Source organism: Anopheles bellator (genome assembly GCF_943735745.2).
Source record: "Anopheles bellator chromosome X unlocalized genomic scaffold, idAnoBellAS_SP24_06.2 X_unloc_1, whole genome shotgun sequence".
NCBI classification, from domain to species: Eukaryota; Metazoa; Arthropoda; class Insecta; order Diptera; family Culicidae; genus Anopheles; species Anopheles bellator.
In genome coordinates this window covers 63,109-78,780 of record NW_026684271.1, presented here as the reverse complement: position 1 = coordinate 78,780, position 15,672 = coordinate 63,109, and the positions used below count along the sequence as shown (strand labels likewise).

The 15,672-nt window shown below is 43.5% G+C and overlaps 2 protein-coding genes across 3 annotated transcripts in view; one reads left to right on the top strand and one right to left on the bottom strand.

Annotated features, from left to right (window-relative positions):
• The window catches only part of LOC131214100 (E3 ubiquitin-protein ligase Ubr3), a 59,904-nt gene extending 45,244 nt beyond the window's left edge, over window positions 1-14,660 (bottom strand). The window contains exons 1-4 of the mRNA XM_058208463.1: window positions 14,621-14,660; window positions 13,139-14,290; window positions 12,825-13,060; window positions 12,602-12,757 (exon numbers count right to left, since the gene is read on the bottom strand). Coding sequence (XP_058064446.1) covers window positions 12,602-12,757; window positions 12,825-13,060; window positions 13,139-14,290; window positions 14,621-14,660 — 1,584 coding nt within the window. The remainder of the gene's footprint in view (window positions 1-12,601; window positions 12,758-12,824; window positions 13,061-13,138; window positions 14,291-14,620) is intronic.
• LOC131214121 (uncharacterized) lies at window positions 9,533-15,138 on the top strand. 2 transcript variants are annotated; one of them, XM_058208489.1, is made up of 4 exons: window positions 9,533-10,420; window positions 10,832-11,559; window positions 11,625-11,996; window positions 12,056-15,138. In XM_058208489.1, exons 1-4 carry the CDS (start codon window positions 10,031-10,033, stop codon window positions 12,330-12,332), a joined length of 1,767 nt encoding a protein of 588 aa, XP_058064472.1. In that variant the 5' UTR covers window positions 9,533-10,030; the 3' UTR covers window positions 12,333-15,138. The 2 variants fall into 2 exon arrangements, with proteins under 2 accessions (XP_058064472.1, XP_058064471.1); XM_058208488.1 differs by having other exon boundaries at window positions 9,533-10,648.
• Window positions 15,139-15,672: the final 534 nt, after the last annotated feature.

The window sequence follows — 15,672 nt, the reverse complement described above, 5'->3', positions numbered from 1 at the left end:
TTCTTCTTCTTCTTCTTCTTCTTCTTCTTCTTCTTCTTCTTCTTCTTCTTTTGGCACTACAACCGCTTGTGCGGTCTTGGCCTACATAGAATCTATATTCTATACTTATAGAATCAAATCCGATGGTTTAACAAGCCCTGAGGGCTTTTGGCATTTGATGGTGTAAATATTTACTTCATCATCATCAATTTTGACAAGTACAGGGTGGTCAAATAAGCGTTTTCTTTTTTATTTGATTATAAAACAAAAATGGCTTAATATTTTGCGGCGATTGAACATTTATTTGAAAGGTTTATTCTTCGATTTTTTGAAAAACAATTTTGGTCAAATGTCCTCCAAGGCTGGCTTGGCAGTTGCCCACCTATTTGCCAAATAACCTATTTTGAGTACATTCTCGATTGTATCTGGTCCTTTTTCGGCAATAGCCAATTGAATTTGGGTCTTGAGGTCGTGAATGAGTGTTGGTTTGTTTGCGTAACATTTATCTTTCACTGCATCCCAAGTTTATAGTCCAATGGTGTCAAATCGCAACTTCTCGAAGGTAAATTCACAACAACAATTCTGCTGTTCGGAGATGCTGTGCAAACAATCGATCGTGACTTTCGCTGCATGGCACGTAGCGCCGTCCTTTTCAAATCACATGTCGTCCACGTTCTCCGTTTCAATTTGGCAGAAGAACCAATCAGCCAAAATTGCTCGGTATTGTACGCCTTCGACGGTTTCGCCGATTCCGTCTTCATTCATTCATACGGCGGCCGATGCCGCCAGACCAAAATCTGCACCAAACAGTCAATCATTTAGGGTGTATTGGCTTCTCTTTTCACTTTGACAACTATTTACGCTGGACTGGACTGGTTTATGCAACTGCTGGAAATTAGTTTTTCATATTTCTCTATTCGATCTTTCAAATAAAAGGTCAATCAACGAAAAATATTAAGCCGTTTTTTATAACCAAATGAAAAAGAGAACGCTTATTTGACCACCCTGTACAATCGCCGAGCAGTCTTAGCCTACAACAGAGACTCTCTTCGCCGCCATTCTTCGTCCACCAATTCGTTATCCTGGTTGTTTAACGCATCGCTGTCGATGCAGTCCCGCCATCTCAAACGGAGCTCACCACACTTCCTCTGCCCATCTGGAAAGCCTAAGAGTACTGCGGGCTGGTTCATTGTCCGCCATTACATGTCCGTCATAACATAACCAGTTCACCAAGGCCTGGCTAGGCAGGACGCATATCCGCAGAACGACAGTAAGGTCGTTATAAGTTGCGTGCAGCTAGCTCTTGTAGGGGCCCATGCATAGTCGATCCACATATACGGGACCAAAAATCAATCTGTCATCTTCTTCTCGGACGCGGTTAGAAGGGATTCGTCTGTTTTAGACAGAGTCCATATCTCAGATGTGTATGTTCTGATTGTGTATGATTTTGAAGGTTCTGTACAACCCCTGCTTCGATCGTCTCGACACGACATGCGAGCGAAATAGTTTCTTCACTCTGTAGAATGTGTTCAACCTAATGGCTGCTAGCACCCTAGAATGAATTTCCTCCGTTATGTTTTTTTCATTGTGATTGAGTAAGCTGTGCACACTTTTGGTCTGCAGATAGTCGAGCACAACGCCAAATTAATGGTGCCACCATTCCCATCAACCCACAGTATTGCGAACCACACGTGGGGGGTTATACTAACAGGTGACCTGCAGTTCGAAGTCGAGTTCAAGCTCCACCTATCAAGGGTCAAAGGTTAGCAATGACAAAAACATCATCTTCTTCTTCTCCTTATTTGGCGACTTAGCTTGCGCCAGAGACAATGTTAATACCTCCGGTGCTATTCCGCAAAGGTTCGATTTTACGGGCGAGGTTGTTAGGCCCGAGTGTATCGGTTACCAGCGGTCTGTCACGCCGGTATCGGGAATCGAAACCATGGGCCCTATTACCAAACTCGAACACGTAGTTCACTCGAACGATCATTCGGGATCATTTAGCTATCGCTGCACCCGTTCCAGTTTCCGTTTCGAGAACTTTCGATTGGATGAACTTTATTTGCCGAACGATCGAACCACTAACGGGATTACGACTCTCGTACGAACACTAATATTCGACAATCCGGTTTCCATCAACTTTTTGCAGCGGTTTTTGCTTTCTGTTAGGATGTCTTTGATTTTATCAATTAGTTTGTATTGTTTATGCTACGCCGTGCAAAGAAAATGATAATTTCAAAGATAGTTAATATTTTGCAGATGGAAAATTCAATTTGTCAAATTTACATAGCAATATTTTGCGATGAATCTTTGTATTTTCGGTTCCTTCACTGTTACTATCGCTATCGGAAACGTAGAAATCATCAGAAAAGCGGAAATCGTCTGAAAATTTCATAAATATAATAGCAAGAATCGCACGCACATCTGAACTGCTGTCTATGTGTATCTGTGTATGTGTATCTGCCGGGCTGCACGATGCGCAAATAAATTTTCTGGCATTTTACTTAAATGCCAAACTGTTTGCGCTTGTGTCAAAACGTTTATGTGTCGGCCGAGCCGTAAACCCTACCGCAAACACTGTTAGCAAACGCTTTGTTTACAAACAGAGGATAATGTAAGTTCTTATTTGCTGGTGTAGGAACAAAATCGAAAAAACAGGAAAAAATATTCAGAAGTCAATTTATTTCTCTTCTATTTCTGTTCTCGGACCAAAAACACGAATGTAAACACGTTTGACATTTCGTTTTTATATTTTTGCTGCCATACGAAGCGCAAACGAAGTGACGTTTTTGCGGTAAGGAGCGTAGCGTAACCTCTTAGGACCTTTCACACTGGTTGGCGAACAGGGCGAACATCAAGCAGAGTGAACGACTGGGCAAAAACATTAAGACACCTTGTGTAATTTCAAACTAATCGAACTAATGATTTCGATTGCCGATACCGTCGTGACGGAAGGGTTTGTGGCGTGGCCAACAACCCCGCTCGTAAAAACGAACCATTACAGAGAGCAGCAGAGATTGATATTGGACCCTATTACCCGGCGTCTACACTATGAGAAACTTAGCAAACATGTATGAAAAAACGGCGCAATAAAACCCTTGTAACCCTGCGTCCACACTATGAGAAATCTGTGCTGGCGTCCAAACTAGCAGATTCTAGGCGAAAAATCAGTAAGCTCCAGTGAGTGAAATGACAGTTTGTTTGTTATTGCTTCGAATTTACGGTTTCCTTTTCTTCTCCTTAAATTACCGACTTTGTCAAAATCTGTTCCGCTGTCGAAAATAAGTCCTTTTTTGGGACAGACAAAAATCTGACCGAAATTTGGCGCCAGCTGTGAAATTAAAAAAAAAAATCCCCTAAATATCGCCTGAACACCCCGAAACGCGAGGAATATTCCATAAACAGAAAGAGCTCAACAGCAACTCAAAGTAGCTCATGTCAAGATGTTAAGTGACAGATTATGGGCCTACCATACATTTTTGCCCAGATTCTCATAGTGTGGACGAATGGTAAAAGATGCAAAGAAAATGTTACCGAACGAAACGACCCGAACAACCCAGTGAGCAAAATTGAGTGCCTGGACCGCAATATCACGTTCATTTTTCGAGAACTTTTCACGAACGAGTCGCGATCTCATACAAATTTTGTATGGGCCAGTTGTTTTGGTTCGCGAATCGTTCGCGAAACGGCGCAAAGAATAGTTCGCGAAAAATGAACTCTCCAGCGTGACCCTCTTGTCTCCCTCTCTCCTGTGTGTCCCCTCTCTTTCTTCGATTTTCTTTCTACCATATTCCCCCCTAGCCAAAATGAAACAGTTTGTATTTGTTCGGTATATTTCGGTATATTTTCTCTCTCTCCTTTTTTGGGTTCGCGTTCACTGTTCACACTTCACTAGAGCGGTCGTAGCAATTTGGTGCGTAGCTGCTTGATGGTGACGCCGTAGACGCGTTGAAAAATGTTTTGCATCGTAGTTGGACATCCGAAACGAGCAAAGTGAAAAGTTTTCAACATTATTTGATTGTCACTGAATACTGTCCACTAAACTTACCTGGATTATTTCTATCAGGATCACACATGATGGAACGAAAAACGCGCACTTGCACTTGACCTGGGGCACAACATCGACTGCCCGTTCTCTCTCGAACATAGAAGTTTTACTGGATCTCGCTATCTCTTTTTTTGTATTCCTCTTCCTTTCGCTCATCTGTTCGTCTTCGTGTTCGCATGGCCTCTCGGCTCTGAAACCCTACCCTCCCTGTAAATGGAACCCACAAGCTAGTGCATGAAACACCCTCGTCTCGTGGTTTCTTTCACTCTTTTATCCCTGTATTTACGAGCGGACCCTCATGACCCGGCCTGCTCGCCCCTTCTCGCCCTCGTCGCAGGCAGAGGGGCGTTTGGATTCATCCGTTTCAGCCTTCCTCGCCCCCGTCGCAGGCAGAGGGGTACCCGAACAAAAAAGTCACTCAATTTTTCATTTTTCTGGCCCCAGATCTCAACCTGTGAGACAACCTCTCTCACTATGGCTGGATTGAGATATAACGGCTCACTTTCCTTCTTGTATATCCCAAAAATCGCGTTTATATCCCAATCCGTCTCACTAGCTCCGTGAGCGTCTCCCCCTATATTTTTTATTCTCTCTTCCTCTCATTCCATACACCCTCTCACCTACATACTCTCAATGCATGAACTGTCAAATCGTTGTGATGTTGTAAACAAAGTGTTGCATTTATTCAGTTTTTTACAACAACGATTTTTGAACAATTGTTTCACTTTTCTATATGGCACTGTTTTTTGGCAAATGTTTAGCACTGCGTTGTCGCTTTCGATATTCCGCTTGCATCGTCGTATCGTTCGCTCCATCGTAATCGTCCGCTGTGTTGTCGGCATTCAATAGCAGGATGACACTTTGTTCCATTTCATGGTCGGCTGAAAATGTAAACAAATGCGGTTTACTTTTACGATTTAGAAGTAAATACCTCTCAAGAAATGCTTCCCGATGCTTAAATTTACTTACCGAAATAAGCAACAGCTTAGAATTCACTATTAAACATTATTTTTACACCAATATTTGAACCTCTTCGAATTGCTTGCGTCGTGCGTCGTACGTTTTGTATGAAACTAAGTTTCTAACAGTTTGGCGTTGGAGTGCCGGACTGGATGCTACATGAGCGTGACAGAGACAAAAAAGTTGTTCGGTGTTGCGCTTTCTTTCTGGCCTTTGGTGAGAAACGAATCGACGCTCAGATATTTCGTCTCACTATAGAAAATATGAGTGACTTTTTTGTTCGGGTAGCTCGGGCACTCAATTTTGTCCACTGGGAAAAAAATCACTCAATTTTTCATTTTTCTAGCCGCGGATTTCGACTTGTGAGATGCCCCCTCTCAGTATGGCGGTTTTACCGGAGTAAGCTGAGTTCTGAGATCCTTATACCGGTAAAATGTATGGAGTGAGCGTCCTTACTCCGCTACCCTACGGCTTATACCGGTAAAAATCCGATGGGCGCCGTGAGAGTTTCCCCCTCTATATGTTATTCTCTCTTCCTCTCATTCCATACACCCGCTCAATGAACTGTCAAATCGTTCTGCTGTTGTAAACAAAGTGTTGCATTTATTCAGTTTCATGTTTTTTACAATTACAATATTTCCACAATTGTTTCACTATTCCACCATGTACATGCACTTTTCACTTATCTTTGCGTGTACGTAGAGTGTATTCATCCATGTATCCTCTATTCCATGTATCCTGTACCATACGCTTTATCGTCATTGCATAGTACGCTGCTAATGGTCCGCTGAAAATGTAAACAAATGCGATTTACTTTCACGATTTAGAAGTAAATACCTCTCGAGAAATGCTTAAATGCGATGCTTAAATTTACTTACCGAAATAAGCAACAGCTTAGAATTCACTATTAACTAAATTCACTTTCTGGCCTTTTTTTGTTCGGGTGATAGCAGCTCTCGCCAGGGCCAGAATGAACCATCGGAAGAAAACAAGGAACGAAAGTTAGTTTTTACTTGATACTCTTTTCACGACCCCTTTCAAACATTGAATAGCCATTTAGAGCACATGTAACAAAACTATAACCTAACCGTGCTTTGATTTTGCGGAGTGTCATTTTTGTACGTAGACTTGATCAGCCCGACAGCCATTGCTACACAATTGTGAACGTGATGCCGAAGACAGTTTTTTGTCTTCTAATGTGATTTTAACGATCTACGGGGCCATATCCAGTCATCTTCCGTACTTTCTAGGGTCAAGGTGCGGTGGTAAAAGCAGGCAACTATCTTGAAAAAAAAAACCAAGCGATGCCTGGCCGTAAGCATGTTTTTTTCTTTTTTAAACGCAAATACAGCCGGTATTGGCCTTTTACAGAGAATCCCTCTACCGTCGAAGTCGAGCGTTTTTGTTCGTTAATTCGTTAAATAGGCCGTTGTTGCTTCAAGAGCCGAGACCCGTGGGGTGCGGTGGGCTGTCCGGGAGGAAGTTTAGTCGGTAGAAACCCGGCATGGTTTTGCGGTACCCGGAGCGAGTGGGGACCAGCCATCTTGGTGAGGGGCCTTCAGCTCCTCACACAGCGAGAAACCGAAAGGTTTCGTCTCCCGCAAGGGGCGCTGGAAGATTCTTCCATCCTTAACAAAATGAAAAAGGCCGTTGTTGCCTCGCTATAGGTGCAGTCGTACCATATCAGGCGGGGTCTCTGTCCTTCTGGGCGATCTAAAGGCCTCCACACACCGCCGACGTGAATTTCGGACCAACGCGTCACTTCCCCTTTCACACCCCGGTTGCGAACGGCAACAGAAAAGTCGTTCGGGCGAAAACAATTAGACACCTTGGGTAATGAAAAACTAACTCGCTAAACTAAAACTCGAAGGCTACTCAATTGAGGTTTTTTGTATCATAAGCATGCAAAACCATTTTGACTTAATTATTATTTGTACATACAAATACATACAAAAACGTACGTACACACAACATACATAAACATACACAACATACACAACATAAATGCATACAAATACGTACGTTGTACATACGTACATACAAACACAAAATTCATCATAAAACTATTCTCGCACGAAAAAATCAATGTCTCTTGAACTTCCAAATATAAACACAAATAATCTGTTTAAACTCAAAATTTCGCCCCAACCACCCACACACCAACTATACGAACCTTGGTAGTGTTCTGTAGCGACGAGTTGTGATTTTGATCAACTTTGCCGTCGGCGTACGAAGTTTACATCGCCAACTCTGACAACCGGTGTGAAGTGCCCCATAGAAACTCATAGGAGACAACGCGGTTTTGATGCTACGTTACGTGTCGAAATTTACGGTCCGAACTTTTCGTTGGCGTTGTGTGGAGGCCTTAAGTCATGGCCCGACTCCCTAAAGACCGCATAGGACAGAGCGCGACAAATAGTACGACAGAAGAGTAATTGGGCGGTCACATGAAGCGAAAATAAACGATCTGACATTTCAGATAAATGCCAGTCAAACGGACTCTCGGCGGACACGTAAAAACCGTTAACGAACGTTTAAAAAAAACCGAAAAAATGTTCAGAAATCAATTTATTCTTTGTAAAACACGATGTACCCCGGACGGAAGAATTAAACACGTGGAAAAAGACAGAAGGGACAGAAACATAAGACGTCTGGTTCGATTAACTTCCAACGATAAAGTGTCATTTAATCACATTTCGTTTGACATATTTGACAAACCTATGCTGCGTACACACTTCGAGCATAGGCTGCGTACACACTGTGCCGCGCTACAGGGGGTCTACATTATCTTCGATTTTTGTTTTCTCGGACCAAAAACACGAATGTAAACACGTTTGACATTTCGGGTTTATATTTTAAACCGGCCACACGAAGCGTAAACGATCTGATATTTTTACGTTCCGAATTACGGCACGTATAGCGGCATAGATATACTGCTCTTCTTAGACGTTCGACTGCATAGACGTTGGTTGCATTATTTCCATCGATGTTGAACAAGTTGGCAGAACAATCTGAGCTAACACATGAATGGCTGCTAACGGTAGAATTATTAAGAACCGAATGGGTTTGGCCTTAGCAGCCATCATCCGCAAGCAACGAACGACGTTTTGCTGTTGGATGGTAGAAATTGTCTAGATTGTCGTAAGGGTGTTGTGTTAGCGACTACTATCGAGTCAGGAAGGAGAAGAACTTAACACTAGAGCAGCGGGGAACGAATAATGAACAGAACGCACCATTTATCTTATCAGGAAGTACACCCTGAATCAACCGAACAGATAACAATTTATTATTATTTTTTAATTTCCGCGGGCTATGTATATCCGATTTCCGATCCGATTATGGCGTTAGGTTGCTACACATGTCAGTGACTTATGATGAAAAGTACGGCCAGTTTTAATAATCAGTCAATTTTTGACAGTTGTTTTGCTTGGATGTGTTTTGGCTCATCGTTGATTTATCTCTATTTTAAAAAAATGGATGACAAAGAAGCTTTAACAAATTTTGTGTAAAACCCCAAGCTAAGAGCTCGGACGCAATCGAAATGCTGACTATGGCTTATGATGAAGCTATTAAAACCAAAAACAGCGCTTATCTGTGGCTCATTTTCCTTTCGAAAATCGGATGTACGCAGCCCGCGGAAATTCAAAAGTTACGATACTTTTTGAACACACCTCGTATAACCAAAAATGGTAAACTAAACATAGTTTGTTGTGTTCTTGTTCTTCTTCTCTTCGCTGATTTCACAAAAAAACAATAGGAAAATAAAACAAGAAGTTGAACACTTCTACTGGAAATGCGGATTTAATTATCCATCTGCATTAGCAATGCAGTTCACTCAACAGACCCAACCTGCGGGGCCAGACAAAGCGTAACGTAACGTTTTTGGCATTTCAGATTAATGCCAAACTGCTGTGCTTTTGTCAAAACGTTTATGTGTCAACCGACCGCAAAACCCGTTGGCAAACGCTTTGTTTACAAACAGAGGATAATATACAGTTGTTAACAGGATAACAGGATAATATACAGCAAACGCTTTGTTTACAAATAGAGGATAATATACAGTTGTAAAGTAAGTATGTAAGTTGTTGTAAGTTCTTTTTGCCGGTATAGCAACAAAATCGAAAAAACAGAAACAAATATTCAGAAATCAATTTATTTCTCTTCTATTTCTGTTTTCTCGGACCAAAAACATGCATGTAAACACGTTTGACATTTCGTTTTTTTATTTTGAAATATAAAAACGCAAATGAAATAACGTTTTTGCGGTCCGATTTGCGTTTCGTCTGGCCCCGCCGAACCACTTGGCATAGAACTGCATCACGGCAGGGTGCAATAAAGACCGTGAAGTGAATCAACCCTACCGAACTTAATGACAATTCAGCGTGTGCACAAAACACAGAGCGTAAAGTTGACGCAGTGCCACAATCTCACATTGTTTTCTCAATAGAGTTCAAACCCTCTTTGCCGTTCTTGATTGCACATTCTTTAGTTTAGAACGAACATCATCTCTATCTCAAGAGCGTTCATATTAGACTGTACCACACATTCAGCAATATTTTTTAGCAGAAGAGCTTTTTCCGTTGTATAGCATACAACGGAGTGTGCGAATGATAACAGCCAAGAGTTAGTGACGGTTATTAGAGATTGACATCGATACTGTGTGCGAAAAAACAGAGAGTGAGCGAGAAAAATTTCTAACACACATGATGACACATATGTGAATCACAAAGCGGCAGAGTTGCTGCTGAATTTTAGTATTCGCACCTCTATCCATCCGAACGGCTGTATGTGCTCTGTCCATATGTTGGATGATATTATTGTCCAGTTTTGCTCATGCATGATCTAGACTAGTGTTCATGCAGCCTATCAATGTCCGTTATCGTTCGTGTACTGCTGTAGCAAGTTCAATTCAAGTTATCGTAACTTAACTTCATAGAAACTCTGCCACTGACGCAAGTGTTTGTTGTTTCATGTTGGTTGATATTTACGTGTTATGTGTGTTAGAAGCTTTGTGTGTGCTTACTAAGGTTAAGAGTGGAGTCAATGGCGGCAATTCGTCTCTGGCTATCTTCGTTGGGCATGGTGATGATGATAGTTACTGTCATCAGCACCACCCCCACCATAACAAAGCGACTATATGGCTCGAGAGCAATCGATACGCTGCGTCATCGCTACGCTCAACAGGAGGACAAAGCGTGGAAGATCGTTAGTCAGATCGATCACATCGCCAACCAGTTGAACGAAGACGCCTCTAGACAGAGGCATGTGGCGTTGCAAGAAATATGCACTATCTATTTACGCTTTGTTGACGACGAGTTGCCACCACTGGAATCTGATTACGGCAGCGGAGGCGAATACTTCAACATCTTACAGCGCTTTTCTGAATGGCACTTCCTCGAGCAAAACCTGCTAACAATCAACAAATTATATAGGGTATTGTACAACTTTCTGCGGGAGCAAACGCTACGTCTGACTGAAAATGAAGATGAGGCGACGGAGTTAGGTTCGAAGAGTGCTATTAAAGACGATGAAAACTTCCGCCTGCTAAGCATCGATATGGCCGAAACGATACTGTTCGATCGCCGTTATCCAATTGATCAACAGCTTGAGCAGATCTACAACATCATGGTGCGCCAAGCACTCTATTTCAAGGTTCAAATGGTAGGAAAGGATATGGATGATATGGATTAGAGAGATTTTTTTACGAGAAGACCGAGCTCTATAAGCTCGGCAATTCTTACTGATCCGCTAGCAAAGAAGGCCTCCCAGTTTGGTGGGACGGGGGCAATTCTACCTTATTAATCTTTGTATCTTAATACTCTTTCCATACATACACACACAAAGGTGGCCAAATCGACTATCTGTACGTTTGGACTATCGGCCCAACAGATTTTGTATCTTCTGTACGATGCAATCGCGATGTCCGAGCTGAAAGGCTACCTAATGATGCAGTTCTCCTACTTGGTGCTAAAGGCACAAGGCCGTGGAAACTTCACTGTCGAATCACAAGCCCGCCGGGAAGAGCTGAACACACGGCTCAATCGAACCCAAGCTTTGCTTCAACGCGCGATGGAGCAGACGAGCCGCGAATACTGGCGATGCGATCCGGAGGCACGCGCCCATCGCGAAAACGAAACTTTTTTGCAGTTCACGCGTCTTGTACAAGGTTACATAGAAAATGAAGTCGACATGAACACAGAGAACACGTGTCGCGAGTCTTGCGCTCACTATCAATATGGCCATCGACAGGAACAGTGCTATAAAGAGCTGTACTGCAGCCGACAGCCGAAGTGCAACGGGCGTATTTACGAATGTGAGTACGTCGACTCCGACATGTCGATCTGCCCGGCGGCCCATCAAAGCCAACGGCGCTACGAGTTTATCGAATACGAGAACGGTTTAGTACGAGGTCATAAGAGCTACTGTGCACGAGGATCTACCAAGGTCGACTCCTGGTGGCGATGGATCTTCTGGCACTGTAGCTATTGCTTCTGCCTATGTGACGACAATGGGCCCCGTTCTGATCGTTACGTTAGTTTACGTGAATCCATTTCCGACATCGATCAAAATAGGTGAGATAGTTTATCTGACACCCTCAAAAATGGACTCTCACAATCTCACACCACATTTTTGAAAGGGTTGTGACCGGATTGCGATTCGTTAAACAAGGCAGAGTGATGCATCTATTAGTGCAGCAAGGCTTATTGTTGCCCCAGGCTGAGATCGACAATCGAACGCTGGAGTGGCTCAGCCCCCCGGATGCCTTCAGCGTACTAGCGAAAGGTGCTCGGGAAGGACGCGACTATCACACACTTACGTACGATAAGCGTGCTCTCGACCTCGACGACGTGCACGTCCATCCAGGTTACGTCCTCACAGGGGTACGCTTTAGGCTGCTCGGCACTCACCTCAACCTCGAAATACGTATGACGGAAATGAACTTTACCTCCGGCAAGCTGCTCGATCACGATAAAAGCATTTGGATTGGCAACGACAACACGGTTGACAGGTTGGTGTAATAAGCGATAATTTCCCCAGCTATAAATTTAATTCAACCATCCGTTTCAGAACTGAGCTTATACTGCACCAACCGGATGTGCCTACACGATCCCTGAGCAAATCTGTCCCTGATTCGACCAGCCGCCAGTACATTCGTTTTGGACCAAGCGACCGGAACCAAGACGCGGCCCAAACGACAGTCCCTTTTATCGATGCCCAGCCAGTATACACGCATAAGGCAGTGCCGCTATCCGGAGCCGGCCTCCTGCACAAGGGTCAACCCAAATATGGTGGATTCGTGGCACCTAAGTTATTCACCTACAATTTTACTGCTCACATTCAATAATCAGTGGTGGACACATTCAGTGAACACTGTAGATCAAAGTACAGATTGAAATACTACGAACCATTTCGCCTTCTAAAGCGAGAGCGGCAGAGGGAGGCAATTTGAGCGCAAAACAAATAATATGGATGGAAGATAATATCTGTAAACAAAGAGCGGGAACGGGATCGTTTGTTACGTATTGAAAGGCATCCGATTCAAACTATGATCAATACACTGGATACTGCTCCAGCTGAGCTTGCTTAACATCTTTCAACAATCTTCTAACTCACCTGCACGCGGAGGGGATGCATCATCAGCATCGGTAACAAATCAGCGCGAGGCAAAATGTCTTTGAGTGACATACCCATCGTTTTCACGCCCTGACAAACGAAGGCAGCCAGATAGCGGTGCAATGGAAAGTGAAATGATGCACGAAACATATCATCCTGCGAAATACAAACAGTATCCGTAACAGTAATAGAATAGTCAAGAATATGTTAAGTAGTAAGTTACCTTCTCGAATTTAGGATGCTGATAGAAGTTAACCGCCTCGAGCCACTCGTTCAAATAGTTAACGCAATACATCATGATGTTTTTGGCGAGGGGCGCGTGTGACGGATCTTGCAAGTGCGAGATAACGGACCACATGGGATAGGCACTCGCCTCTAGCTCGCAGCTGAACGCTGCATAGTAGGAACTAGACTCATATTCTACATGGCTTATGATCTCGCGAAGGTTAACATTCATTCCTGAGGGCAAATAGACGATTTATTAGTGACTATAAAACCCAAAACGATTCGGCTCAACAGAAACTCGCCAGAACTTACCTTGCAACATCGATAGGAACTGGAACCACATGTCGATGAGTGCGTCGTTCTGCAGGAAAACGAGCGCAACCGACTCATGCGACAGGACATTGTTGAAGTCCGACACAAGCGGCCAGTAGCAGTGTTCTTTCATCACTCGCTCAGCGCAATCGACCACATAGTGAAAGTTTCGCTCAGGATTGTGAAGCAAGTGTGGGGTTAAAATTTTCGCCATCATCTGCCGTAGGCTAATGATCATGACATGCAGTAGAGATAGTTCTTCAACCATCTTCAGCGCGAGACTTTCGTTGGAAAAAAGCTGGACGCTCATATGCACTACCCTGTTACTTAGAGTGTCCGGGTCATTAGACAGTTCAAGCACGCTTGGAATGCGACAATAGTGCATAACGAAAGTACGCGTCAGGTGCTCTTTATAATCTTGGTCAGGCAACATATTCAGAAGGAAGCACACGATCTGCTGCTGAAATTCATATTTAAACGTCCAGAAGATGAACTCCTCCAGCAATGTACCGTGCACGATGGTGCGTCCAAGTGCGGGCAGATACGCATACTCTGGCGGAGGTTCCGGCGAAGGAAATTGGTGGAGGGCATCCTCATATAATCGCCGGCTGTTTCGTAGATAGTTTCTGTTACTGTTGATGGGATAGGGCTGCTCAAACAACCCTCGATACACTTTCCGGTCTATGAGTGTGCGGGTCATCACGCGCCTCATCAGCTCACCCATGTTGTTAAACTCCATCAACATGGCGCAGTAGTCATTGCAATACTCAGCTGTCCGACGACATCCAGCCGAATCGTGATTGATAGCACTGAACTCGCGGAAGTGTAGAAGCATGCGGAGTATTAAGCGCGGCATCATCGCCTCCGCTGGGAGCAACAAATCGTCGGGAACTGGGGTACTCGAAGGGCAACTGTTCAAGCCGTGATCACTACAGAAACCCTCTGGTTTCATAACGGACGTGTCGCCACAGTCACAGGCCCCGCCCGCCTGTGATAAGAACATATTAAAATCATGGTTCTGGTGGTTACCTCTCTTGAAGCAATCACGACAGATCGACATGCACGGTGAAATGCCGCACGTCCGACAACGATATGCTACCACATGTGGTATCCAGACCAACCCGCATTTCGCATGATTATCGTATGCTCGTACTGCAAAGAAAAATACAATATTAAAAAGCAAGTACCCTTCGAAAAACAATGTGATACAAAGCATGGACGAGAAAGGAGTTAATAGGACCGACATGGCGGCAAGAGAAGGATAGCCCCCTAGCCCCTACTGATTAAGAATAGTTTTGGTCGACCCTTCAGCGGGAAGCGCATTTCGCTTCGGATTCCGAGAAGCCACCAGGAAGATGCCCGAATTGCCACTGGAGGCTTCAACTGATGCGCCTGAACTGATCAAAAATGCGCCCGCGCGCGCCTTGCGAATCAAATCAAACTCACCACTGACCAAACTCGGTCTTTCGAAAAATTCAGTACCTCGGCCATACCCTAGCAGTATATTGTCGTGCGTGATCATAACTGTATAAAAAAGAACTAAACGAAAATAATAGCCTCCTTACGCCTCGTCCACAGTATGAGTTTTCTCTACAGGTTTTTTGATATGCTAGCGTCCACACTAGTAGCTTTTGAGCGAAAAATTCCGTGAGCTCCAGTCAGTGAAATGACAGTTCGTTTGTTTATGCTTTGATTTTTCAGTTTCCTTTCCTTTTCCTTCTAGTGCCATTTTTGTCAATATTTGAACCGCTGTCGAAAAACTAGCCAAATTTTGGGAAAGCAATAAAAATTGCCGAAATTTGCCGTAAACTGTCAAATTGAAAAAAATACCCCCGAAACGGGAAAATATCCCGTAAACAAAAGGCGCTTAAAAGCAACTCAAAGTAACTCACGGAACTCTAGCAAAAGGTTAATAGTTTCTTGGCCTGCCATACATTTTTAACAAGTTTCTCATACTGTGGACCTCGGGTTATTAAATAAAGAAACCGTATGTATTTCTCGTTAACTTCTCGCTTGAAGTACGAGGTGTGTTCAAAAAGTTCTGACAATTTTGTATTTACTCGGGCTACGTATGTTCGATTTTCTGTGTTTTTATAGCCTTAGGTTGCTATAACACATCGCTCAATAAGTCCGTAGGATAGCTTATAAAACAACAATATTTTGATATAATTTGTATTTATTCATCAACATAGTCTCCTTTTAAGGCGATACAGTCAGTCAAACGCTTCTCTAACTTTTCGATACCATGTTTGTAGAACGATTCATATTTCCCTTCAAAATATTCCTCAGTTTCGGCGATGACCTCCTCATTCGATCCAAATCTCTTTCCCTGGAGCATCCTTTTGAGATCCGAGAACAGCCAATAATCGCTGGGGGCCAAATCTGGCGAGTATGGTGGATGGGGCAACAATTCGAAGTGCAATTCATTCATTTTCACCATCGTTTTCATTGACTTGTGACACGGTGCATTGTCTTGATGAAAGAGACTTTTTTCTTCTTCATGTGCGGTCGTTTTGCGTCGATTTCAGCCTTCA

Coding starts and splice junctions, on each gene's coding strand:
- LOC131214121 (XM_058208488.1), top strand. CDS start 10,031: ATGGCGGCAATTCGTCTCTGGCTATCTTCGTTGGGCATGGTGATGATG. Junction 10,649..10,831: donor TCTATTTCAAGGTTCAAATG/GTAGGAAAGGAT, acceptor ACACACACAAAG/GTGGCCAAATCGACTATCTG. Junction 11,997..12,055: donor AACGACAACACGGTTGACAG/GTTGGTGTAATA, acceptor CATCCGTTTCAG/AACTGAGCTTATACTGCACC.